The 27,488-nt window shown below is 38.5% G+C and overlaps 1 protein-coding gene across 6 annotated transcripts; it reads right to left on the bottom strand.

Annotated features, from left to right (window-relative positions):
* On the bottom strand, positions 1–23,511 carry POLI (DNA polymerase iota). 6 transcript variants are annotated; one of them, XM_068993723.1, is made up of 10 exons: positions 23,361–23,511; positions 21,411–21,533; positions 18,206–18,370; positions 14,308–14,460; positions 12,305–12,541; positions 11,213–11,391; positions 10,312–10,400; positions 7,819–7,949; positions 2,567–2,772; positions 1–972 (listed from the first exon to the last, which is right to left on the bottom strand). In XM_068993723.1, the coding sequence occupies exons 1-10, from the start codon at positions 23,509–23,511 to the stop codon at positions 157–159; spliced, it is 2,250 nt and encodes a 749-aa protein (XP_068849824.1). In that variant the 3' UTR covers positions 1–156. The 6 variants fall into 6 exon arrangements, with proteins under 6 accessions (XP_068849824.1, XP_068849825.1, XP_068849826.1 ...); XM_068993724.1 differs by having other exon boundaries at positions 23,409–23,511; XM_068993725.1 differs by lacking the exon at positions 12,305–12,541 and having other exon boundaries at positions 23,409–23,511.
* Between the last annotated feature and the right edge of the window lie 3,977 nt (positions 23,512–27,488).

The following is a 27,488-nucleotide window of genomic DNA, read 5'->3' as shown; positions in this document are numbered from 1 at the left end:
GCTTTGTGCCAGAATTTCTTCCCATAACTATGTTTGCTTTATCTGGAACATTTCACATTACATTTCTACATTATTGAAAGTATTAGTGTTTAATTTAGAAGAGCTTAATAAACTGCTAATCTGAGAAAAATGGTCTTTCCCTTTTTTGGAGCACGCTCATTTATGTACAGTGTGGAAATCTGATCCCGTTCTCTTCCAATCAGCCAACAGTTCTTTTTGTACCTCTTCAGGCAGTTCATAGAAAACTTCAGGATCAATGTCAGAAGGAAAAGCAATTTTCTCATCAGGAGACTCTTGCTCTCTATTTTCTTTAAGTCCTTCATGACGAGAGACTGTGGCCACTGGTTGCTTATGGCTGTCTGTCATGCGGTTTTTGGAGAAAAGTTGCTCACTCTGCAAATTTGGAAATGAATGGAAAACAGATACAGCAGGGTTTGTATTTGAAAAGTGGAATCCTTGAGATTCTTTAGGTCCTTGACTCATTCGTTCATCTTTTAAGCTACTGTCTAAATAATGTGAATAATCTTTTTGGCTAGACACATACGAGGAACTGCTACCGCCTGATGTTCCTGGTTCACAGGGAGATACAGAGGAGACCTGTTTGCTATTAGGTACGTGATCTTTAGGATTTAAGGAACTATCCTGTTTTTGTTTCATAGAAAAGAAAGACAATACTCCTCTAGAAGCATGTAAAGGACAACTCAAACTTCCTTTTCCTTGAACTTTTTCTCGAGATTTTCCAGAAAGGATTTCTTCTTGAATATCTACAGGAAGCTGCTTAAAGACTTCTTGGTCAATATCCTCAGGAAGTAAGGAGAGGGGAAATTCATTACTGTCTTTTTCTTTAGAAGAATTTGTGGGATCTGGTGGAGACTCCCCAGTTCTTGTACTTTCAATCCTTCCAGTTGATAGAAAATCCCGATTTGTTTGCTTGTCTTTAGAAAAATCCTCCATATGACAGTCTTTCATTTTCTAGAATGTAAGGATAACAGAGTAATTTAGGTGTCTGATATCTTTTAAATATTCATGCTGCTGAAGTCTAAGTGTAGCTATTATGGGACCAATATGCTTCTATCCTGCTCCATAACTTCAGTCCTTCCGGCCAGTTCCAAACAACTAGAAATGATTAACCCACCACAATTAGTCACACTGCTCTGTGGACCTTTGCTCACTGTTCCAGGAAGAGGGCTTCCTTCCTAGACAGCACTGAGCCAGAAGATAGGTATGTATCTGGAGACCCGGAGAGGACCTTAACAATCATGTATTCAAACTTCCAGTTGTGAGGATAACAGAATGGTGGCCTATGCAAATGATGACTCACCAATGACTCAATCTAAAACACGTATGTGCACAGATAGGATCAAGGACTGGTTTTCTAAAATTCTCTACTTTGAAGTGTAACATTTAACAGAAAGAAAAAAAAAACTTCTACGGTAAAAATCTGATATCATTTATAAAATGTAACATTCTTCTATATGTCCCTGAAATAAAAATTTTAAAACATCTTCCATCTTAATGTGCATAATTTTCCCTCTAGTTTTAAGCACCATAAAAAGTGTATAGATAGTCGAATATAATTCAAGAAACATCAACACAACAGTAATTTCAAAGAAGTAAAAGCAGAAGAGATTTGTGCCAAAGTATTGACTGAGCACCTATTGTGTGCCAGACATGAACAAGGTACTTTCACTTGTGTTTACACCTCTAACACTACTGTGAGTTAAAGGCCTTTAATCCTCATTCTACAGACTAATTTTAAAAAGTAAACATCTTTTAAAATTTCAGTTAATAATAAGGGTCACTGAAAAAAAGTACTTTGAAGAGGGCACTAATTCAGTATTTCCATAACACTATTCTGTTCTCACTATAGGCTTAAATGTAATAAAAAATATTACTAAAATTATACTAACAATAAAAATAAAGAAAATAACAAAAACATTTAAATTAAGAGTTAATGGTAGGCATAAATAATTTAGTAAAAGATTATTTTTTAAATCATCCCACATTTGGTAAACAAAAGTTTACAGAATGGCCATCTGTATAGCATTTTCTTTAATCATTTGAAATTAAGACTGACTTCTGCCTATTACCATACTCTTAATTTCTACAATTATAAAGTAAGCATTTATACTTTATCAATATTGCTACCAGAATTCAATATAATTTCAAAACCAAGAAAATTTAAATACTTGAACAAAAACGTTGGTGTGGGGGAGCTGCTGGTACCTTATGTATAAACTGACAACAAGATTCGATTTCTAGTTATTTGAAAATATTTTCATATGTGCTCACCATCATATTCCTATATACTGTTAAAAAATGTTTTAACAGTTCCAAAACAGAGTACCTCTATCAAGGTTTTCTCTTTTATCCAGTGACACTTATGTTTTATTTTTAGACCACAGCACAATATACTTAAGGCTACTAACCATAATATGAAAGATACTACTAATATATATAAGTAACTCATTCAAATCTCATCCCCCCAAAATCTCTAAATTATATCAGTGAAACACAAATTTATATTTGTAATTTAACTAGACAAATCCAATAACAGTGTACTTACAAAACTGCGCTTTCCAGTGTGTGAAGTTGTTGATAATGAAGGTGTTAAATAATAATCAATAGTCCCTTTCTTAGCAGTATTTCGGGATTTAAGGTTGCAGAAGCACACACTTAATAGGGTAAGATGAAATGGCATCTTCACATTCACCATATTTCGAAAAAGTTTCATAAGGATATCAACCATTGGGGCCATCACATCATAATTTCCTAAATAAAATGTGTAAGAAGACAATATCTAAACATACTATGTCATAAATTAATGTTAAGAGCTTAATCTAATTTATATTGCCTAGATTAAGAAATTAAAATCCTAGGTAGATATCATTGGGACACCATGACATTATATACTGAACTGGGACATCTCAACATTAACACCAACTGCCAAATGAGTTGAACTTTCCAGAGGATTTGAAATGTTGAACTTTTAGTTGTGGGAGAATGTGGAGGTTGGAAAATCTCCACATAAAATTAAAACTGAACAAAATGGTCAAAAATAATCATTTTGAAATTCTGGAATGAACCAAAGGTGACAAAATTGAGAAGCACTGACTTATGAAAAACAGCCAGAACTTAGGTAAGAAAGTGGGGACAGCAGCCTTCTTGGCTGGGGTCGTTTGTATCCCCCACTCACAGAGGGCGGTTGGGATAGCAGTTTCACCAGGATGAGGCCGGCTGTCAAAGCCAGCAGCTTTGTTGCCAGCAAAGACTGACCTGATTGGAGGAAGAGGGCAAGAGCCCACAACCGGCCATGATGCCAGAAAAATGAGCAAACTTGCTAGGAAACAAATGAGATCATGTGGCTCTTGAGCCCGGGACTGCAACTGTGGCTGGGGTGAGTGAATGATCAGTGGGCCAGACATAACATTCAACCAGGAGATCTGGAAATGAGAGAACCACAGCTGACTGAGAGCAGAGAAGGCCTAAGCTCGCCACGTGTCTCTGCCTAGAATGGACAAGCATACCTGGGAGACGCAAGAGGGAGGAGCGCAAGACAAAAGCCGAGGCAGTCCGAAAAGAGCCTACGTCTCAAAAGTGCCCTCCAACCCAAGCACACCGCCCTGCACAATTCCAGCCTGTGGTATGGGAGCAAACTTTTGACCAATTATTGTCTAACTACCAAACTATGCAGACAACAGGGTAACCTCCTAGGAAGCCAAAATAAATGTTTTTAATTTCAAAAAGAACCTAAGCAGAGAAATCAGGGCAACACATCACAGGAGAGGTAGATTATGCAGCTTAAGTCCAGACAAGTTACAAACAAAGAAAAGGAAAAAAAATGCCCACAGGGGAAAAAAATCCAAATTGAGAGTTTTACATTATCTAAAATGTCCAATCATCAACAAAATATTACAATACATACAAAGAAACAGCAGTGTGATTCACACTCAGGGAGGGAGACTAGTCAATAGAAACTGACTTTAGGAATGGTTTAGCAAAGACTTCAAAGTTGCTATTATTTTTCTCATAATTTTTTTAAAATTTCATTTTCAAATTTTCGGGTGCACTGGGTCTTCAATGCTGCACTTGGGCTTCTCATTGCTGTGGCTTCTCTTGTTACAGAGCGCCAGCTCTAGTGTACGCAGGAGTTGGAGCGCACGGGCTTAGTGGCCTCATGACATGCGGGATCCTCTCAGACTAGGGATCGAGCCCATGTCCCCTGCAATGGCAGGTGGATTCTTAACTACTGGACTATCAGCGTGCCTACATGCACACTAAGTCGCTTTAGTCTTGTCCCACTCTTTACAGCCCCATGGACTGTAGCCCACCAGGCTCCTCTGTCCATGGAATTTTCCAGGCAAGAATACTAGAGTGGGTTTCCACACCCTCTTCCAGGTATCCTCCCAACCCAAGGATCGAACCCCTGTCTCCTGTGGCTAACACACCTATAGGACAATATCAAGCATATGTGCAATGAGACTCAGAAGGAAGAGAAAGAAAAAGGAAAGAATATTTGAAGAAATAAGAGCCCCAAACTTCCCAAATTTCATTAAAAAATTTAGTCTACAGAATCAAGAACCTCAATAAATTCCAAGTAAGATAAACACAAAAACCACTGGAGACGCGAATGGCTACCCACTCCAGTAGTCTTGCCTGGAGAATTTCATGGACAGAGAAACCTGGCAGACTCAGGCCATGGAGTCACAAAGAGTCAGACATGACTGAGGGACTGACACACATACAGTCAAACTGCTAAAAAAGAGGTAAGTGACTCATATAAAGGAGAACAAGGACACGACCATGCCTGGTAACAATTTACTGCCTCTCAACTCTGAAGCACACTTAGTACCTGCTGTGATAATGGGGTAGACTCTGAAATTTTCTTTACATTAAACATAATTCTTAACCTTTGTCAGTAGAGAGAAGTGGAGGATCACTAAATTAGAAAGGGGGCTTCTCTTCCTGCTGCAGTATACTGTTTTTCACTCTTTCTTGCTTCTGTGACCTGGTCTGTATACAGTACATACTTGTGGAAATACCTACTAGTGCTCTGCCATACCACATGTGAGTGGAAGGCTCAGTCCCTCAGCAACCCCAGCCCCAGTCAAGCCTAGTGACCGCATTCCCACGGCACCACCAACTCAAACACTGCACACAGCAGGCCTGTGCCTTGCCTGGAGTCCTTCCACACACCCACCTAACAGGCTTGCCATGCCTACGCGGGTTGTTTTCTCCAGCTCTTCCTATGCAGGCACCATACCCTCCACCTTTGTACTAGCAGAAGAATGAAGATCTCTTCAGTATGAACACCTACTGATCTCAGCTTGCCCACATCCTGAAGGAATGTCAACAGAAGCCCTCCCAACACAGGCGCCTGCGTACCCCAGCTCACGCGCTGCCCTGCCAGGGAGCAAACTCCCATCGCCCCAAGGCCACCCATGTGCCCACCAGTCAGCCGCAGCTCCTCTGGGGGGTCAGGGGGTGGTTTCTCTTGGCCCAGTAACTACGGAGCAGCTCTGGGCCAGGTAACTCAAAGGATCTCTCCAGCATCCAGTGTTCCGCAACCACACCTTCTCCTGGAGGGGAGGAAGACTCTCTCTCCAAGCCTGCTCTTCCTTGGCTACTTTTCCCTAGCCCCAGGGCACCTCTTAAGGGTATCTCTATACCTTTATAGTTACTCCCTATCATAGTTTAGTAATTTTTGAAACCTTCAGTGTTCAAATTTCCCTGTGGTTATGCTTTCTTGATTGAAACTAGTGACAGGAGTCTCTACTGATTAAACTATTTAACAGCTGCCTTTTCATCAAAAATAATGGAACACAAAGGAATGGAATACCATACTCAAAGTATGCAAAGAAACCAATCAAAAATTACATATCCAGACAAACTGTCATTCAAAAAATGCTATTTTAGAGGAAGAGGCCACAAATTTTAGTTCAATAGAATGGTATGACAGTGCTGCTCAACTCTTCTTTTCAAATGTAAATCCTGAAACATGCTTCAGGACAGACCATAAGCAAGGCAACAAAAGAAGGCTCAATAAATATAAGAGGATTGAAATTACTCAAAGTATCTACTCTGGTCAACATAAAGACAAATTGGAAATCAACAATGAAAGGTTATTTGAAACATAATCAAATATTTGTAAATTAAACAGCAAATTTCTAAATAAATTTAGGGGTCAAGGAGGAAATCACAACAGATATTAAAAACTATTCTGAGCTTAATGGATAAGAAACACAACACAACTTAAGGAATACAGCTAAAGAGAGCACTGCTTAAAAGGAAATGTGCAACTTTAAACCTGAATTATTAGAAAACAGGTAAGTATAAAATACATAAAGTAAGCTGCCCATCCTAAGAACCCAGGAGGAAAAGGCATATTAAACCTAAAGCAAGCAGAAAGAAGGAAATAACAAAGATCAGAGTAGAAATAAATGAAATACAAAGTAGAAAGAAAACTGAGAAATTAATGACACCAAAAGCTGAATCTTTGAAAAGATGAACAAAACTGATAAACCTTACTAGAATCACAAAGGAAAAAAAGTTATCAAAATCAAGAATGAAAGAGAGGATATCATTGTAGACCCTATAAAAATGAAAAGAATTACAAGGGAATATTAACAATTCATGATAACAAGTTAGACAACCTGGATGAAATGCATACGTTCTGAGAAGATACAAATTACCAAAACGGACTCAAAATGAATAGAAAATCAGAATAAACTCATAACAAACAAAGAAATAAAATTCCTTAAAAAAAATCTTTCCACAAACAAAGCCGAGGACCATGAACAGCCAAAACAACTTCATAAAATAACAAAGCTAGAGAACTTACACTACCTAACTTCAAAACTTACAACAAAGTATCAAGACAGGGTGGAACCGGAATAAGAATAAACATACACATCAGTGGGATAAGAAAGGCAAAAAAGAAACCCTTACTTTATTATGGTCAGTTAGTTTTTGACAAAGATGCCATGGCAATTTAATGGGGAAAGAAAAGTCTGTTAACAAATTCTATGGAACAAGTGGATACTCATATGCAAAAGAATAAACTAAAACTCTTACTTTACACAACACATAAAAATTAATTCAAAGTGGAGTCAAATATAAATCTTAAAAGTATAAAATTTCTGAAAAAAAAAAGCATAGGAAACATTTATAAATTTTGCATTAGGCAAAGAATTTTTAGATATGATATCAAAAGTACTATCCATAAAAGAAGAAAAAACAATGAAAGACCACTACATAGTCATGAGAATGAGTCAAGAAAATGATAGTATTAAAACATAAATGAGAATATGAAAAAAACTGAAAGCCTCTATACTCTGTTGCTGAATATCTGCCTTGTTATACTTACTTTGGAAAAAAATCTGGCAGTTTCTTAGAGTTCAACTACCTGACAGCCCAGAAATTCCATGCTTTGTAGTCTACCAAAGACGCACAAAAGCATATATCTGCCTGATGACTTGCACCCAAACGTTCACAGTCCCATTTTTTAGAACAGCCAAAAAATGGAAACAATCTAAATGCTCATAAAGAAATCATCTCACGCCATATAGTTAATTATCATAGTTTGGTGTTTTCTTTGGAGTTGGGAAGCATTCTCAACAGGGCATTTACTTTTATTATCTATTGAAACAAAAAAAGTTTTCTAATGAAAATTTCTTTTAGAAAAAAAGTACTTAATAGCTCACTAACTCCATGTGAGGATTACTCATTTTTGGATCATTTTTTGAACTCAAAGTTTGTTTTTTTAAGAGTTCAACCTGCCAATGAAATGATCAGAGTGCCACCTAAATGGTCCGTTACCTGCCCCTAACTTCTGAACTATGTGAGATGGAATTGGGCACTGACGACTCTCCCGGTTACAGAGCTTCTCAGATGAATACCGACGGATTACTAATCTTATTGTATGTGGCTTCCTTCCATCTTGGCAGACTCTAAAAATAAAGAGAAAGAGGAAACAAGGAATTAGAAAAAGTTTGGTGTTTTTTTTTTTGGATGATCGACTATACCTCATTTATTTAAAGGTGCCAGACTGAGTAACTGTAACAACTATAAATATAGTTGATAATCAGGCAGTAGGCAATACGGGTCCCTGAACAGCTCAAGTCAACTTCATAAAGTCTTCATAATAAAACTCTTGAAATTTTAAATGTAAGGCTCTCAGGCCTCAGACAGAATTGAGTGCTATCAGGAAAAAAGCAGAAATAAGATACAACTATAACAAGCCATTTTATTATCCAAATCTAAATCATAACTAAAAGTAACATATTAAAATCAACAGGAAATTTAAGAAACTGAGAATCATTTACTGACAGAAGCAAATATATGAAAAATGACAAATTTTTTACACATTAAGAAGACTACAAAAAGAAAACAAATATTTAATGAAATTATTTGTCAAAAAGCACTTCTCCAATATATCCAAGGGAGTCAGTAATATCACCATTATATGGCATATTAGAGCAATAATGTGAAAGGTCAATTATAGAATATATTTAGGAAAGGAAGCACTCGTCCACGAATCTTAAAAAGTGATCCATCCAAACTATCCTGCTTTTGTTGTTGAAAGCAAAAGTTTTAATGCCGTGGAAAATCTGCTTAAAAAGTAGAAAATCTAATCACTAACAGAAAATAAATGTCATCAAAGAATAACATTTACCTTTCTATATGTATGCCAATGCACTAAAAGATCACAAACATGAAATATAAATAGTATTAAGCATAATCAAATTGATTTTGAATTAGAATATTTAGATTTTTGTAATAAGCATTTTTGTCTTATTGCTTAATCACAAAACTTCTTGACTGCTGTTTTATTAAGATAATAAAATATCTCAATTGGTTCCTATTAACATTACTAGTTTAAACATCTTCCAGCTAAACTTGTTCTGTTAAGTTAATATGCAATTCAAAGAGTATAATTTGGCTCCTGTAACTAATTAAGACGTACAAAAAAAGGGGTTATACTCTAAGCAATCTTAAGGCCAGTACCTAGAGAAAGGATTAAACAACGTCTGATTTTATACCTCTTACATATCTATAGTATTAATAATCATATGCTCAAGAACAGTCACGCATACTCAGATACTTTTTTTTTTGCCAGCTAGATGGCATTATATACCTTAGTCACTGAAATAAGAAGCCACTGTATAGAAGAGAGCATGCCAAGCAAAGATAAGGAGATACGGTTAATAGTATTTCATAGGTTTAGGGCATCTAGACTCATTTCTGGGTCGATTTTCTTCAAATAAGGGAACCTATAAAATGTATAATTCTTGTGGTTTCCCTTTGTCTAGAACTGTTTCCAGTAGCTAGGCATTTCATAATAGTCTCACTTAGCTGAAGCAAAGCAGATGACCCAGTTTCACCAGCATTCTCGAAGGCTTGGCCTGAGTCATATCCCTGAAGCTGTGTCATACAGTCAGCCAGCTGCGTGCAGCAAATGATGAGTTGCATGGCCTTGCTCAAGACATGAGAATTGCAATGCATGTGGCAGCAAAGTTGAAGGAAATTTCGCTTTATCAGTTTTCTGAAAGTAGTCATCCAAAAACGATTTTTTTTAGTCACAGAGGCCATCCTAACATCATTACGGAAGCACACTTACCCAAAGCTGTTAGACCCCTAACACCCCATTTTGAGAAATCAAAGAAATGGGAGGAAAGGAAGTAACACTCTCCTATGGAGTATTGAGAAATAGATATATGATGGCAAAGGAGCATCAGAAAACGAAATGTCTTTTAGTTTATGCTATGCTACTTGTATACTCATAATTCCAATTAACACTCTTCATGTATTTAAAGGCCAGTAACCCTGAGCATACACACAGTCACCCTCACTGCTCACACACAGTCCCATTAAGTTATTCCTTCGTCTGACTTTATAGTCTGAGGCACAGGAGATAAAAGGGTTCTTCTGCTTACATCAATTTGCTATCCTCAATCATCACAAATTTGTAAGTGTAGCGATTCCAGAGATACCCACAAAACTCCCTTAGGTAATGATCAGCAGCTTAAGATCCGCAGTAAACCACAATGTTACTAATATTAAGACCAATGGAAGTAGATGAATTAAATTTAGTTAAGGACATATGTTACTAGCTGTGTAATACTTTATAATGTAGAGAGGTTCAGAGATAGATGATCTTTACATGCTTAGTCTCCAGTTAATCTGCAAATTCCAAGAAAGAACATCAAGTGTATATATATACTATACATAGTATATATATAGTCAATATATAGTATTTCCATGCACTGTACACAGAATCTGTAAGAGGATATGGCAAAATGGAAAAATCACCTGTTCAAAAGACTAGCAAGTAGTTCTTCAATCTTAGTTTTAGCTTCAACTTCTGATGAACATCTAAATGAATCTTCCTCACTAAAGGACTACCAAAGAAGCACAAATAAGTATTAATATAAACCCAAATAAGCATATCCAATTACCAGTGTATATGTCAACTAAATAATCAACACTTTCTTTACCTCTTATGCTTAGCTTGAGCCATTTAGTTCACTTTTATATTAAATCTTTTTATCTGCAAGTTGTACTCCACTAGAAAGTGCACTGGAAATCAAGAAAATGACAAAGCTCTAGTACCAATGCCAAGCTTTAATGTGTGATTACAGTGAGACTCTTAATTTCCTAGGACTTGAATCTCAGTTTAATCTTGGGCAAGTTACTTACCCTTTCTAAAATACAGTATCTTCATCTTAAAAAAAAATTACAGGAGGAAAAGGGAGTAAGGGAGGGAGGGAAAGGAATGAACAAACGTTAATACTACCTACATGAAAGGTTTATGGTGATGATTCTGGGATAATATATATATATTATTATCTCACAGGAAAAAAAAAAATCACTGTTACCTGGGTGATTATAAACTTTCTCCACTTCCTAAATCATTAGACTACTCTGAAAACAATATTTTTACAAATTATTTTGCCTCCTAAATACAATACAGGCTATTAAAATTAAGCAATAGTCAAAGTGGCTAACTTGAGATTTAAATACTGATTCTTAGATTCAATTTAATAATATTTTTTAATTTAATATAATAAGTAGCCTTCTCACAGGAAAACGATCACGTACTAACCTAATAAGCAAGTTGGAACGGTAAGAATTCAGTAGTAGAACTGGAAATCTTTATCTCAAATAATGCGACCACCAGTACTCCATTAAAATAAGCAACATCTTCACATACCTGAGGTGGTCCTGAGGGAGTCACAGGAGAGTCATCCTCTCCGAAACTGAGCTTCTGGATACGCTGAGCAACTGAAATTCCTAATTCCTTTTCTAATATTTTGGATGAAACGGTCTGAAGATCACGCACACTACTGATGCCCAGTGCTTCCAGACGTTTGGCCATTTTATAGCCAATACCTAAAGCAAAAAGAGCTGCATGTAGTGTTACAATAGCTTTTCTCTTTAAAATTAGCTAATTAAAATATTATAAATATATCAACCACATCTTTTGATACCATAATTTTGGATACCATTGGTATTTTTTTTTGAGACCAAACTTAAAATTTAATGCCACGGAAATGAATTTTAATACATACATTACTGATAATCTATAAAAATGTAAGCATTTGATCTTCAGAGATACAAATTTGCCCAATGATATGAATAGGTCATTGAACCCCTCAAGAAAATCAGTTTCCTCATCTTTAAAATAAAAAGCGGACCTAGCTGCTTGAGAAGGTCCTTTGTGGCTGTAATATTTTATGTACAATCCCAAAATAGAGTTAGTGAGAGACCAATTCCCTTCTCTAGAGGAAGGGACAGTATTAAAGCATGAACCAGGTACTAAAAATAAAGGACCGCATGTTTCCAGGTTATAACTTCCATGATCATATTCAAACAATATAAAAGCACGTAAAACTAGAAAAGTACTTTCATATATATAGATTCCTAATATAGATTCTCTCCAGAAAACGTCAGGTTTTGGGGGGGCTTTTGGTTTTCACCAAGAGCCAAGTACTTTCCTGATGGTTCAGACAGTAAAGAATCTGCCCACAGTGCAGGAGTCACGGGTTCAGTCCCTGGGTTGGGAAGATCCCTTGGAAGAGGGCATAGCAACTCACTCCAGTGTTCTTGCCTGGAGAATCCCAGGGACAGAGGAGCCTGGCGGGAGTCCACAGGGTTGCAAAGAGTTGGACCTGACTGAGGAACTCACACACGCAAGAGCCAAGTACACAGACTCCATAAGAATTAATTATGCATAACTGTAATATTTAAACTTAAAAGAAATACAGTAAAACCAATATACGTTTTTCAAATATATTTGTCTTACCAGGTATTTCCTTTATGTGGTTCAAACTATGAATGAGATCTTGAGAACTTTCAGGTAGTAAGACTGTTTGTTGATTTGGTTTAAAGACGCCAGAAACTAATTTTGCCAATAATTTGTTAGATGCCACTCCAGCACAGCCAGTGAGACCCAGCTGTTGGTACATGGCTTCCCGCATCTCGGCCGCAATATGAGATCCAACAAGGAGTCTGATATGCAACGTGTCACGTGGGTTTACAGCTACAGAAAACAGCCGATGTTGATAAAAGTCATCGTCAAAACGTTGTTTGTTTTTTAACAAATGAGTTTTTAAAAGATAAAGGGCTTAATCTATATCCAACCCTACCCCTCAACACCACCACACTGCTGCACACTTAACTAATCTCTTTGGCTCTTCACAGCAATTCTGTAAAATAACTATCACAAGTGAATTCCAAAGGCCTGTGATAGCAAATACATACTGAGAGTGCTGAATGATTAACAGATTACAAAAATTGATCTCTCATAAAAAATTCCTACTGGCACTACCAGAACTTTTACTCATGTTTACTGGGAACTAAGCATAAAAGTAAAAATGTTACATTAATGATATAGCTAACATTTCAAAGATTTGAATTTAAAGTTTTCACACCAGTGGTGTGTGCTACTAAAAACAATTTTGGATTTGTATACAGTTTAAGACATCTTTTATTAAAAGTATAGGGAAATTGCTATATGGAAACAAATTTCCTTAGATGTGAAAATGACACTAGAGTTACATGACACAGTCCTGATCCTCAGGAGTATTTACATCTGAAGTGCCATGATGTCTATAATTTACTTTCAAATGCTCCACAATCTATCAAATGATCAATAAACAATAAGCTAAAACAAATGTGTAAAATGATACAAAAGGAGTATCTACAAGGAACGGCATAATGACTATTCTCACTGTACTGTTCCATCAACTCCTCTGTAGGTTTAAAAAAAATTAACAAAATCTTATGCGAAAGAGAAAAGAATCATGAAGAATTAGACTTCGTAGGCCATAAAGCCAAGGTCTCTATAATATGTTCTAACCAGGAGACTCCAAGTTTGCTGTAAAAATTATACAGAAACACACCTGGAACCTTCTTGTTACCCAGACCTTGTAAGTGACAAAAGAGCACAGATACAAAGGACACGTGAAAGCTTCGTATTTTCTTATAAAAAAGAACTGTAGCTCCACCTCTTTTCTTCTTTAATATCAGAGAGGTGGAGAATGACTGGAGATTGATCACAATAGCTCTCGAAAAGGGGAGTAAGAGGAAACACAGGCAGGCTGAGACCCAGGAGCAAGTAGGTCAGGACAAATCTCATACAGAAACACAAGAGCTTGCCTTCTACGTGGTAGGGTCTAGAAGTCACCAGCAGTCACTAGATGTTTGACAGCCCAAGGAGATATGCAGTGGAGCTGACTGCAGCTTATTTTCAAACACAATACTGCCCTGGAAATATCATCAGTCACTGGCACTTCAATTGTGAAGTAGATGAATTTCAACTGATTAAATATGAGCGTGCAAAGGACAGTAGGTAGGCCAGGAAGCTCCCACAAGGGCTAACATGGGAGGCTCCTGGGGCCCTGGGAGAATAGAAGCGAACAAGCAAAGAGGCAACAATGGCAAATTTAGTCTACCTAGAATTTTGCTTAAGATGGTTTTACGAAAACCAAAAATTACTCCAAGAAGCCAACTCCTGTAACTTAAGGATGGCCTAAAAGAGGTATGACACTTAAAAATGGTTAACACAGGACTGTGTCAGAGAAATGAAAAGTGCCCAAAGCACTGAGCTGTATGTCATCAAAATACCATTTTCTGCCTGTTTAATATGGAATAACAATATCTAATTTTAATCACCTTAGATGGCTGAACTATGGCAACAAAAGCCATAAAACTTTTGAAAGACACAGTCAACTCACTGAACTGATTGAACATTAAGAAATGCAGGTACTTTGAGTTACTAAATAGAGTGCATAAGAACCCACTTACATTGATTATTGTATACATGGCCCGACACAGTCAGTGCTGAGAGCTCATCACTCTGAAGCTGCTCTAGTCTCTTCTCAACCATTTCTGTTAGATCCACAAAATTTTCATCAAACCCAAGTCTCTCAACAACTGGACTAAATTCTTCCAACAACTCTAAATTAAAATAATATTGGAGCACAGATATAACTGATTATAACTAGAATAGATTTAACTCTTTTATTTATGCTTAAAAAATAACAAAATAAAGGTTTTACATATATTCACAATTACACAATATCTTGAATAAAGTCAGTTAACTGGGATTTTTTTTTCTGTGCCATATTCTGCACAAAAGCAATATTTTCCAATAAAATAAGTCCAAAAATAACATTCCCTGGGCAGATACTCATAGCAATATATTTATCACAATCTCCTACACCAATAATTTATCTGTAGTACATTAAATATCAATGAACATAGTTAATTATAATCTTGAAGCAGTAGGTCATAGAGTCTGCTTAGAAAAGTAAAGTAATAATATACTCAAGCTATATTTTTCACTAGAATTTTAAAAAGGCAAAACAAAATAAAACTTAAATTTCCAATGAATACTAAGTCAAAAAGCAAAGTTCCTTAATACAAAATATACTACAATGCAACACTTTGACTAGTCACCCTCCAACTCATTCCATAAGGACAGAGACGGATCATGACTCACATGTATCTGAACGTCCAGCCTCTAGCACAAATGCCACTCCTTATGTCAAATGTTTCCTAAATTGAACTGAACCAAGATTTGAAATAAGTTCAAAAAGACGATCAAGTCTCATTTTTAGGATTAAAACTAATAACTTTGAAACCATTAAGAAGAATTTTCACTTCTCTCTGAATCATCTACTGATACCAGCTGGGTAGCAGAAAATAACTTATTAGTCACTTATTATACAAAAACACTTATGTGCTAAAAAAGTCCTATAATATGGAAGCTCTGTTTTATTGGTGCTAACACTGATAACAGCAGGGTAAAACAATTAATAAAGGAACAGTATGATCTAGTGACCTTCAAAAATCACTTCCAACCTACCAAGAGAAAACAGAGGGAAAAACTGACAATGTGTCTGACCATATAAAAGAATTCTTTGAATTTCCCTCACCAATTTCTGCTTTTTTTCTCCCCAAAGTATATATCTGATGTCTAGCAGTAACAGGTAAAAAATAAAAGTTTATCAAAACAATACTACAATAAGGAAAATAAAGGACAAATTTTAACTACCAAGCAGAAAAGCAAGTTAAATACAGAATCATGTACAAAGCTGGTGGACTGCTGAACATGGACTGATTACATTAGTTCTATTACTAGGTCATAGGAATAAATCACTTATCCATTTGTGAAGTTAACCTTTTTGGCTGTCAATATGTCAATTTCATAAACAAGATGCATTTATTAAGCCTTATGATTACACAAGCCAAAGGAGTTTATAATTACAGAAAAAAATGGAATACTGTAGAATAAAGGTATGAAGTAAACAATAAGGTTATATGTCATAAATAGTTCTGAGGTAATTCAGTATAGGACTATTAGGCTACATTCCTATTTCAACTCCAAAAACACCATGAAAAAAATTAACAAAATAACTTTTTATCAATGTATAAATCATGCTTAGAATATTTCTTGTTATTATATTAGTGCATTTTTAATTCTTTCGAGATACTAATTTATAAATTAAGAATCAGTGTAAAAACTGAGATTCATGCATTGATTTTCTAGTATGATACTTTTCACTGTGAAGAGTTGCAGTGGTATAGAAATCATTTAGACTGATTTGTCTGACATTATAAAGGAAAAAAGACAAAACATGTAGATAAATGACCAAAAATACATGAAAAAAAATGCTCTAACTTCTCATAGAGAAATGCAAATCAAAACAATGATTTACTTTTTTTTTTCCAACTATCAGGCAAAATCTTTATGAATATCTAATACTCTCACACATACTAACAATGTGCTGGGAAAACCTGAAGTGCATCATAGAGCAGTATGCAAATTTCTAATGCAAATTATCTTTGCTCAAGCAGTTAACCTTTAGGAACTTACTTTAAGGATAGCTTCACGAACGTATGTGAAAATTTCTATATGAAAATGTCTACTGAAGCACATACTGATATTTTTTAAGAGCAAAAAATTGGTAAGAGCCTAATAACCCCTCACTATAAGAGAAACCACATAATTTATCATCCAAAATGAGATATTTTTTGAATGAAAGGAGATGCAATTAATGATTACATAAGGACAACAGGCATAAAATGAGATATACTGTCTTCAAATCAGTAAAGGAATGGTTAAATAAGTTTGGGACAAAATAGAATACTGTGCAGGCATTAAAAAGAGTGAGGCAAGAGTTATATGGATGATGTGAAAGATCACCAAGAACAAAGATGTACAACTATATGTATTACATCATCTCTATGTACAGAAAAAGTTATTTTCTGAATATTCAGATATATACATATAATTGTGCACAGATACACAAGTGGTATTTTGGGAGTACAGTCTTGTCTTTTTTGCTTGGCTATCCCTTCTTCCCTCATCCCCCTGTTTCAGCACCACCTCTGCCCCTCCAGAAGTTACCCAGGGTTAAATACCTAGTATACACCCTCTCTTCTTTCTCTTCCTAAGTGTACATAGACACATACACATATGTGGGGGAAGGTGTTTGGGTCACTGTCTTATACATATGGAAAAACCTGATAACAGGTTTTTGCATCTTGCTTTTTACCCACTCAACAAGGCATACCTCTATGAATCAAATGAAATGATACCATTTGAGCTATTTTTAATGGCCATATAATATTCCATTATAGAGAAGTCTTAAATTCATTTAGCCATTTTCATCCTGATGAGCATGTTCTCATTCCATATTTTTAGCAATTATGAATCATGCTATGAGACATTTTTGTACATATATGTTATCATTTTATTTCTATTTGATAAATCCCTAGCAGTTATATTATTGGGTTAAAGAACATAGTATGTATCTTTAATTTCAAAAAATGCTGCTAGATTGCTTTTTTTAAGACTGTAATACTTTGTTTCTACTTTTTCTCACATTCTTATTTTTAGTACCAATGAATTTAAGCATCCCATTTTCACATTGTCCAGTTTGCTTTTTGTCAACTGCCTATTCATATTCTTTGTCCATTTCACTTAAGCTTGTTTCCTCATTAATTTGTAAGAGCTCTGGGACAGTATATTTAACCCTTTCATCTGAAAACTGCTACAAATAACAAAAGAACAAATAAAAATAATAGCAAACAAGTAAAAAGCTGATTCTTATACACTTTAAAATGATATCTATTTGCCATATGCCAGTACATGTATGGTTTCATTTTTCCTATAATTTACTAAAACAGCAAGATTCAAATCCAAACCTTAGTAAGGGGGAGTTTATCCACACTTATACATAAAAATCTAAAAAAAAAAAACTAATATACTCATTATCTCTGCTAACAGTTCCTAACAACTTTTTAATTATGTTAATCAAACATTACAGAAGTCTCTCTCAACTACCATTAGTACATTAGAGTACAGCGTATTTCTTCACAGTTCATTCAAGCTTGCATTTAAATTTATCTGGTTTTCTTCAGTTTATCTTCTTCCATCTTCTCACTTTAAAATTTTTTTACATTTTATCATATTTATATAAACATCACCCATGACTGAGTTCAATTCCTTCCAACTATACGTTTTTTCACCATTTACTCATAACATATTGTCATTCTCACATAAATTTTTTTTTAATGAGAAAGCCCCCAAACAAGGAAACTGACTTATGCACTTTACACTTACTGAACGATCATGTAGTTAACAGGCATCCTATATAAAATTTAATGCTGAAAGTATATTGCCCATAATCTGTACCTGTAACCTTGTATGACATCTCTCTGTAACGAGTCAGGTCTTCTCCATTAACTAATACTAGCTGTGGACATTTTTCTTTTGCATCTCTGACACTCATAAGTTTCTTAACTCCAAGTTTCCTAGCTTCATAGTTGCAGGTAACCACCAAATATTTCTGCTGAACCCCTACAAAAAACAAACATTTTTTGAGAAAATTGAAAATTAAAATTTACTTATTCCATATTATAAGTTATAATACAATGTTTTGATAAGAATAAAAAGCTCTATCTCAGTTAAAAAATATAGCCTCCATCCATCAAAGTTCTATGAAGTACAATTTAACAAATCAGGGGCTTCCCTGGTGGCTCAGAGAGCAAAGAATCTGCCTGCAATGTGGCAGACCTGGTTTCAAACCCTGGGTTGGGAAGATGATCTGGAGAAAAGAATGGCTACCCACTCCAGTATTCTTGCCTGGAGAATTCCATGGACAGAGAAGCCTGGTGGGCTATAGTCCATGCAGTTGCAAAGAATCAGATATGATTGAGCAACTAACACTTTCACTTTTACCACAAATCAACAATTCTATGAAGTCTTCAGCAAGAAGATACAGATAAAGTCCTTCCAGGATTTTTTTCCGATAAAAACCCAAATTATATTGAATTAACTCTATATAACTTTATATATAACTCTAGGCCATGTTTTACCAAAAGTAAGACAGATCAAAGTAACTGAATACAATTAACTACTGGTCTCTACTAGAAAATCTAACTTGTCTTCTGAATAACTTCTCAATTAATATAAAGCTATGTTCTGTTACAAGTGCCAACCTACAACAGTTATTAGTAATCTTCCCCAGTGAATGTTCTAATGACTGAACTTTTCTTCACAGTAACCTACAGAAAAGATTAGACAGTGAAGTGGCATTATGAGCCCCCTCATCAAAAAGATTAAGTTATGATCATCTACACGCTGCTTAAAAATTCTAATTTACCAGTGACTTATAATTGCTAAAACTGTTTGCTTTTTTTCTAAAATTCTCATATTATAAACAGGCAAAGGAACATTTCACATATTTTTGATATGTCAAATGATGCCCCAAAACAGAATCAAGGGGTCAAAAGTAATAAATTATGCTTCATCAGTAAACTATATTAAAAAATCAGATTAGTCACTTCCTTAACTAAAAAATCAGTCTTTTAAGGCAGGATTATATGGACTCACCATTGTGTCACCAGCCCAAGTTAAGTAGTCATATATTTGGTAATGGTGGCTCAGCAGTGAAGAATCCACCTGCAATGCAGGAGACTGGCACTCGATCCCTGGGTTGGGAAGATCTCCTGAAAAAGGCAACCCACTCCAGTCTTCTTGCCTGTTGAATCCCATGGACAGAGAAGCCTGGTAGGCTACAGTCCGTGAGGTCACTGAAGAGTTGGATATGACTTATCGACTAAACAAATTAAAATGCAGTAATGAATAATTACCAGGAAATAAGGAATATTATGCTGACGGTTTCCAGGAGAAAACAACACAGCCTTTCATTTCTATTAGAAAATATTGTTGTTGTTGTTTAGTCATTAAGTCCTGTCCATCTCTTTTAGGACCCTGTGGCCTATAGCCTGCCAGATTCCTCTGTCCATGGGATTTCCCAGGCAAGAATATTGGGAGTGGTAGCCATTTCCTTCTCCAGGGAACTTCCAGACCCAAGGATCAAACCCACATTGGCAGGCAGTGGATTCTTTACCACTGAGCCAACAGGGAAGCTGGCATCTTAATTACACAATCCCTCTTTACTAATCATTACTTACACAACATCTTACAATGCTGCTGCTGCCGCTAAGTCGCTTCAGTCATGTTCGACTCTGTGCGACCCCACAGACGGCAGCCCACCAGGCTCCCCCGTCCCTGGGATTCTCAAGGCAAGAACACTGGAGTGGGTTGCCATTTTCCACTCTTACAATGCTACTAATTAGAAATGCCCAATGAAGAAAATTCAGGTTCCCTAATCCTAACTCCTTGACATCTTTAGGAAATTTTGAAGACCCTAGACCTTGGCACAGAGAAGGCGATGGCATCCCACTCCAGTACCCTTGCCTGGAAAATCCCATGGACAGAGGAGCCTGGTAGGCTCCAGTCCATGGGGTCACAAAGAGTCGGACACGACTGAGCAATCTCACTTTCACTTTTCACTTTTATGCATTGGAGAAGGAAATGGAAACCCACTCCAGTGTTCTTGCCTGGAGAATCCCAGGGACAGGGGAGCCTGGTGGGCTGCCATCTCTGGGGTCGCACAGAGTCAGACACGACTGAAGTGACTTAGCAGCAGCAGACCTTGGCAAGCCAAAATGTACTCATCAGTCATCCTCTGTTCCTTAGTAAACTAGGCTGAGCTGAATTGGGCTTTATCAAAACCAAAGTAGACACCAGGGGGTAGCAGCAAGTGACCCAAACTGCTGTTGATGCTTTTCAGTTCAGTCGCTCAGTCGTGTCCGACTGTTTGCAACCCCATGAATCGCAGCACATCAGGCCTCCCTGTCCATCACCAACTCCCGAAGTTCACCCAAACTCATGTGCATCAAATCGTCGATGCCATCCAGCCATCTCATCCTCTGTCGATCCCCTCTCCTCCTGCCCGCAATCCTTCCCAGCATGCTTTTACTCAAAGATAAATCCTTACTACATGCATAAAATTTTAGAAATTTACTTTTCTAATGTAAAAATAAAATAAGCCAAAACACAATACTCGGTAATTCCCCAATGTAAAATTTCTTTGCCTTTTATTTTAAAACATACTTATGTTTTCATGAAAAGCTTGTACTATGCATGCCTTAATATTTTGGGTTGTTCAAAATCCAGTTATTTTGTCACACAAAATCCAACTATTTTGTTACACAATTCAATAGTTAATTTCAAAAGTAGAATAGTTGAAAATGCCTATTAAAATTTTTTAAAAAGGTTATTCTTGAGGTAAAATGGCTGTAAAATTTCAAACATTGAGAAAAAGACTAGAAGTTTATTGTGGTCTTCCTGTTTATTTGGTTAATTACACTGCTTCTCTCACATTTGCCATTTAGTAAATGAGGCTCATAAAGTTTACATCCAGTAGTGAAATAAAGATTACTGTCTATAATGCATCACAGAACTGCTGCCAACATTAATATGCTTAATAAATCAGAATAAATAACAAATCATATCATACAATGAAAATAGTATCAAAGTCCAGAATTACCTAAAGGTTTGTCCTTTAGTTCTGGATTGGAGATCATTTCTACTTGTGCATAAAAGCAATCCAGATCCACGTGTACTATGACTCTACATGAAGAACTTCCTGCTGGTTCCAGCTCATCATGAACTGTGGCACAATATGCAACCAAATGAAAAAAAAAAAAAACACATTCAGCCTGTTTATCACCTCTGAGCAACTGCCAGTCCCTTAAAACATGGCAACCAAGAAAGAATATAGAGTGATTTTTAAGTTTTTTTCCCCTGGATTTATTACATGTCTCAAAGAATCTAAAACTTACAAGGATATGAAAGAAACTCCACCTACAAGAGAGTCCTCAGGCCTGTTTACTATTTCTTGGTGTACTGCATTTTTCTCAGGATAGTAATAAGTTTTAAGGGAAAAAAACCTTTTATCAATAATGGAAGACGCAAGAGGTAATCCTAGGACTTTGAAGTTTATAGGAAAATTTAAAGTAAGTTGGAAAGGGCTGAAAAGTTTATAAACACAAATCTTCCAACCAACTTAAAAATTATCCTTCCCTGGTGGCTCCTTTTAAGATTTAACCTGCCAACGCAGGAAACTGAAGTGACTTAGCAGCAGCAGCAGCAGGAGACATGGGATCAAACCCCAGGTGGGAAAGATCCCCTGGAGGAGGAAATGGCAACCCGCTCCAGTATTCTTGACTGGAGAATTCCATGCACAGAGGAGCCTGGTGGGCTACAGTCCATTCCATGCAATCACAGAAGAGTCAGACATGACTTAGCGACTAAACAACAACAAAAAATTATTCTAAGTGGCATGTCCTTAAAAAAAACAGCCTGAAACACAAAACAGAAGGCAGAATCTATGGGTCCCAGTGGACTATATTTAGCTCCCATGAGATCAGGATTATTCGGTTCAATGCTGAATAGCCGATACCTAGACTACCAATGGCAACCCACTCCAATACTCTTGCCTGAAAAATCCCAGGGACGGAGGGAGCCTGGTGGGCTGCCGTCTATGGGGTCGCAGAGAGTCGGACACGTCTGACGTGACTTAGCAGTAGCAGCAGACTACCAACAAATACTTGCTAAATTTAAAGACTGAGTAAATATTTCCTGGATTTTAAAAAGTAGTTCACATCTTGGTGGAGGGGGCAGAGGGATAAGACAGGAGATTTCAGCTATTAACAGCAGTTAAAAACAAGGCAGGCTAAAATGCCATGTGGTATCCTGGTTTGGAGTTTGGAACAGAAACAAATTAACTGGAAAAAAAAAAAAAAAAAAACCCTGGTAAAATCTGAATAAAGCTTGTCCTTCTGTTGAGTATTAATTACTATGCCAACGTTACTTTCTTTTGACAAATGTATCACGGTGACGTGAGCCATTCAAGTCGGTAAAAGTTATCTGTGCATCTCTCTGTATATCTGCAAGTATTTAATATTTTTAAAGCTTTTTTTTTTTTTTAAGCTTTTTAAAAACGAAGGGCTGGGAGGCTGGGAAGGAGAGAGCCTTGGCCCCAAACCCCGGTGGTTGGGCCCCGAGGCTGGAAGCGGATCAGCAGAGAGGCGGCCACTTGCAGACCCGGCCGGGTTCGGTTCCGAGCCGGGCGGTCCCTTCCGGGCTGAGGCCGGGCCGCAACCGCTGCCAAGTGAGCGACAAGGTTCCCGCTTCCGCAACCCTGAGGCCCCCGAGGCCCCTTCCGCTTTCGCGGGGCTGTTTGAGGGGAGACGAGCGCAGCCTCCATTACCCCACTGGACGCGCCCGGCCTTCCCCTTCTGGGCGAAGCCGCCCCTCTCGGGGACCTTGGCCTCAGAACACCAAGCGGCGAAGGGCCGCCCTCTCGGCGGAGCCGGGAAAACGCCAGGACGCGGGCGGGGAGGGGACGATCGCTCTCCAACGGCCCCGGCCGCCGCCGCCGCCGCCGCCGCCCGGGGCGCCCGCCCTCGTCGCCCCGCCCCGCCTGCTCATTTACACCAAGGGAGGTCGTCAAGCTCGTCAGGCTCCAGCGCCCCGGGCCAGCCGCCGGGCGCCCCCGCCTCCGCCCGCTCCATGGCCCGAGTCGAGTCCGCTTCCTCGTCGTCGCCGCCGCCTGCCTCCTGGGGCTCCACCCCCCGCTTCTCCATTCCCCCGCGGCGACCGCCCACCGAAAGGCAGCTTCCGGCCGCGGCCGCCCGCGCTCCGCGGGGAGCAGCGGGGCTCGCACCTGCGCAGTGTGCGCTTAGCCGCGGGCTACCCTGATGGTCGCAAGGGCTGCAAATCCTCCTGACCGGCGTCTGGGACTTCTCTCCTGCGTAGCCTTGAAGGAGGGTTTACCATCCCAAACAGCTCTTCCCACCCTCCACATGCGGTCTTCGGAGTTACGTTCTTATCACAAGTTTTAAATGTTTATTTTTATGTAGAAGGCAGCTTGTTCTCCCGGTCAACTGTTAGAAATGCTAACCCGGAGATGCTGAAATTTTATGGTGATGGGGGTGGGGGAATCGATGGAAATTATGGTGAGAGCCAGGCGACCTTGTAAACTGATTGTGTTAGTTGCTCAATCGTGTCCGACTCTTCGCAATCCCATGGACTGTAGCCCACCAGCCTCCTCGGTCCATGGGATTCTCCGGGCAAGAATACTGGAATGGGTTGCCATTTCCCTCTCCAACTAATATGGTTAGCTAGTATGGTAAAATTTGCGTTTTGTTGTTTGACTCAAAGATACTGTGACACTGCTGTATTTAAAGTGGAAAACTTAACAAGGACCTACAGTATAATACAGGGAACTCTGCTCACTGTTAAGTGGCAGCCTGGATGGGAGGAGAGTTTGGGAGAGAATACGTGTATAGGTGTGGCTGAGTCCCTTCACTGTTCACCTGAAACTATCGCAACATTGGTAATTGTCTGTGTGCCTGTGTGCTAAGTCCCTTCAGCCAGCTGACTCTTTGCCACCCTATGAACTGTAGCTGGCCAGGCTCCTCTATCCATGTGATTCTCAGACAAGAATATTGGAGTGTTTGCCAGTTCCTTCTCCAGGGGATCTTCCCAACCCAGGGATCAAACCCACATCTCTTAGGTCTTGTGCATGGGCAGGCAGCACTCAGTTCAGTTCAGCTTGGTCAGTTGAATCCCACTTTTTGCCACCCCATGGACTGCAGCACACCAGGCTTCCCTGTCCTTCACCACTCCCAGAGCTTGCTCAAACTCATGTCCATAAAGTCAGTGATGCCATCCAACCATCTCATCTTCTCTTGTCCCCATCTCCTCCTGCCTTCCATATTTCCCAGCTGCTGCTGCTGCTGCTAAGTCACTTCAGTCGTGTCCGACTCTGTGTGACCCCCATAGACGACAGCCCACCAGGCTCCCCCGTCCCTGGGATTCTCCAGGCAAGAACACTGGAGTGGGTTGCCATTTCCTTCTCCAGTGCATGAAAGTGAAAAGTGAAAATGAAGTTGCTCAGTCGTGTCTGACTCTTCTCGACCCCATGGACTGCAGCCTACCATGCTCCACCGTCCATGGGATTTTCCAGGCAAGAGTACTGGAGTGGGGTGCCATCGCCTTCTCCGATATTTCCCAGCATCAGGGTGTTTTCCAGTGAGTCAGCTCTTCCCATCAGGTGGCCATAGTATTGGAGTTTCAGCTTCAGCATCAGTCCTTCCAATGAATATTAAGGACTGATATCCCGTAGGATTGACTGGTTTGATCTCTTTGAAGTCAGAGGAACTCTCAAGAGTCTTCTCCAACACCATGGTTAAAAAGCATCAATTATTCAGTGCTCAGCTTTTATTAAAAAAGCTAAGATCATGGCATCTGGTCCCATCATGGCAGATAGATGGGGAAACAGTGGAAACAGTGACAGACTTTATTTTGTGGGGCTCCAAAGTCACTGCAGATGGTGACTGCAGCTATGAAATTAAAAGATGCTTGCTCCTTGGAAGAACAATTATGACCAACCTAGACAGCATATTAAAAAGCAGAGACATTACTTTGCCAACAAAGTTCCGTCTAGTCAAAGCTATGGTTTTTCCAGTGGTCATGTATGGATGTGAGAGTTGGACTGTAAAGAAAGCTGAGCACCAAAGAACTGATACTTTTGAACTGTGGTGTTGGAGAAGACTCTTTGAGAGTCCCTTGGACAGCAAGTAGATCCAACCAGTCCACCTTAAAGAAAATCAGTCTTGAATATTCATTGGAAGGACTGATGCTGAAGCTGAAACTCCAATACTTTGGCCACCTGACTAGAACTGACTCATTGGAAAAGACCCTGATGCTGGAAAAGATTGAAGGTGGGAGAAGAAGGGAATGACAAAGGATGAGATGGTTGAATAGCATCACTGACTCAATGGACATGAGTTTGAGTAAACTTCAGGAGTTGGTGATGGACAGAGAGGCCTGGCGTGCTGCAGTCTATGGGATCACAAAAATTCAGACACAACTGAGCAACTCAGCTGACTGAATTGACAGCTTTTTATAGTCCAACTCTCCCATCCATACATGACTAGTGGAAAAACCATAGCTTTTGACCACTATCACCACGTTGGAAGCCCTAAATGGCTATACTCCAGTACAAAATAAAAAGTTTTAAAAAATACCATTAGATTGTATACCTGAATTTTTAATCATATGGAATAGGAATTTAATACGTGAGCTTTGGCATCTGGTAAAATCTTAAATGCATCCCTGGTGTCTGAGACAGTAAAGAATCTGCCTACAATGCAGGAGACCTGTGTTCAATCCCTGGGTTGGAAAGATCCCCTGGAGAAAGGAATGGTAAACCACTCCAGTATTCTTGCTTGGAGAATCCCATGTACAGAGGATCCTGGCGGGCTGAAGGCTATGGGGTCCCAAAGAGAGGGACACGACTGAGTGACTAACATACACACACACACACACACACACAGTCTTAAATACAGACCCTCCAATTTGCTAACTATGACATTGGGCAGGTTAAATAACTGTTCTGAGCCTGTTTCTTCACCATTAAAAAAAAAAAGTCTTGAGTGTATTGAGATTAAACGAATAAATGAAAGTTAACATATGCTCTAATATTCCAATGAATTTAAATCACCTGGGTCATGGAACAATAGAAGGTGCTCAACAAATGCTCTTTCTCTGTGCTTTTTGTTGAGATGCCTCATGTTCCTGTGTGTGTTTCTTCCAGTAGAGAAAATTTCTATGTATGTGTGTGTGTTTTTTTTAATCTGGCATAGTATTTCTCTGGTTTGCATCGTTCTCAACATGGAGAAATTAAAATTTCCTATGTATGTATATTCACACAATTACTTTGATTTTTTTTTTTTTACAGGAGTCTCTCTTATAAATAGGAGGTGAAAACGTTGAGAAACCCATTAAAAGATATGCTGATGCATCTGTAAAGAAGGAGGAATAACAGGCAGAGGTGGGGCTCAGTGGTTTTAGTATTAAGACCCAGTCTTCCTTTTTGGGATTGTACTCTTAGACATCTGGACCAGTTTCCTATAAGTCTCCAGGATAGGATCAAATATACCAATTTAAAACTATGCTGCTTTCTTTGTGGTTGCTGTTTCTTAAGTCTAGATAACGTGCTTTCGAGTCGAGTGGCTCTTGGCCGCTTAGTGCCTCTTGGCTGTCATCAAGGGTCCAGGTGCTTGCAGACAACTAAGGTGCACGTGTGCTCAGTCGCATCCGACTCTTTGCGACCCCATTAGCAGGAGCCTGCCAGGCTCCTCTGTCCATGGGAGTCTCCAGGCAACAACACTGGAGTAGGTTGCCATTTCCTTCTCCAAGGGATCTTCCCGACCCAGGGATCGAACTTGTGTCCTCTGTGTCTTCCTGCATTGGCAGGCAGATTCTTTACCACTGAGCCACCTAGGAAGCCTGAATATCTAAGGTATTTTGTTTTAATTTCTCCATGTTGAGAACGATGCAAACCAGATAAATACTATGCCAGATTAAAATAGTTCCTTTATAAGAGCCCTAAGCTCACTTAACACTCAACAGCTTGACCAACCATGAACCAGCGTTGAAAATCAGCACCCATGATCAAGCCCTCTTTGGTTAGTTGAATATATGTCCCTCTCAATTGTGAAATTGAAGAGTGACTTTTAATTTAGTAGAAGAAAAGACAGATGGAACCTTAAAA

This window comes from Capricornis sumatraensis, chromosome 21, assembly GCF_032405125.1.
Source record: "Capricornis sumatraensis isolate serow.1 chromosome 21, serow.2, whole genome shotgun sequence".
Taxonomy (NCBI): domain Eukaryota; kingdom Metazoa; phylum Chordata; class Mammalia; order Artiodactyla; family Bovidae; genus Capricornis; species Capricornis sumatraensis.
The sequence above is the reverse complement of the archived record's forward strand: the minus strand, read 5'-3'. Positions and strand labels throughout refer to the sequence as shown.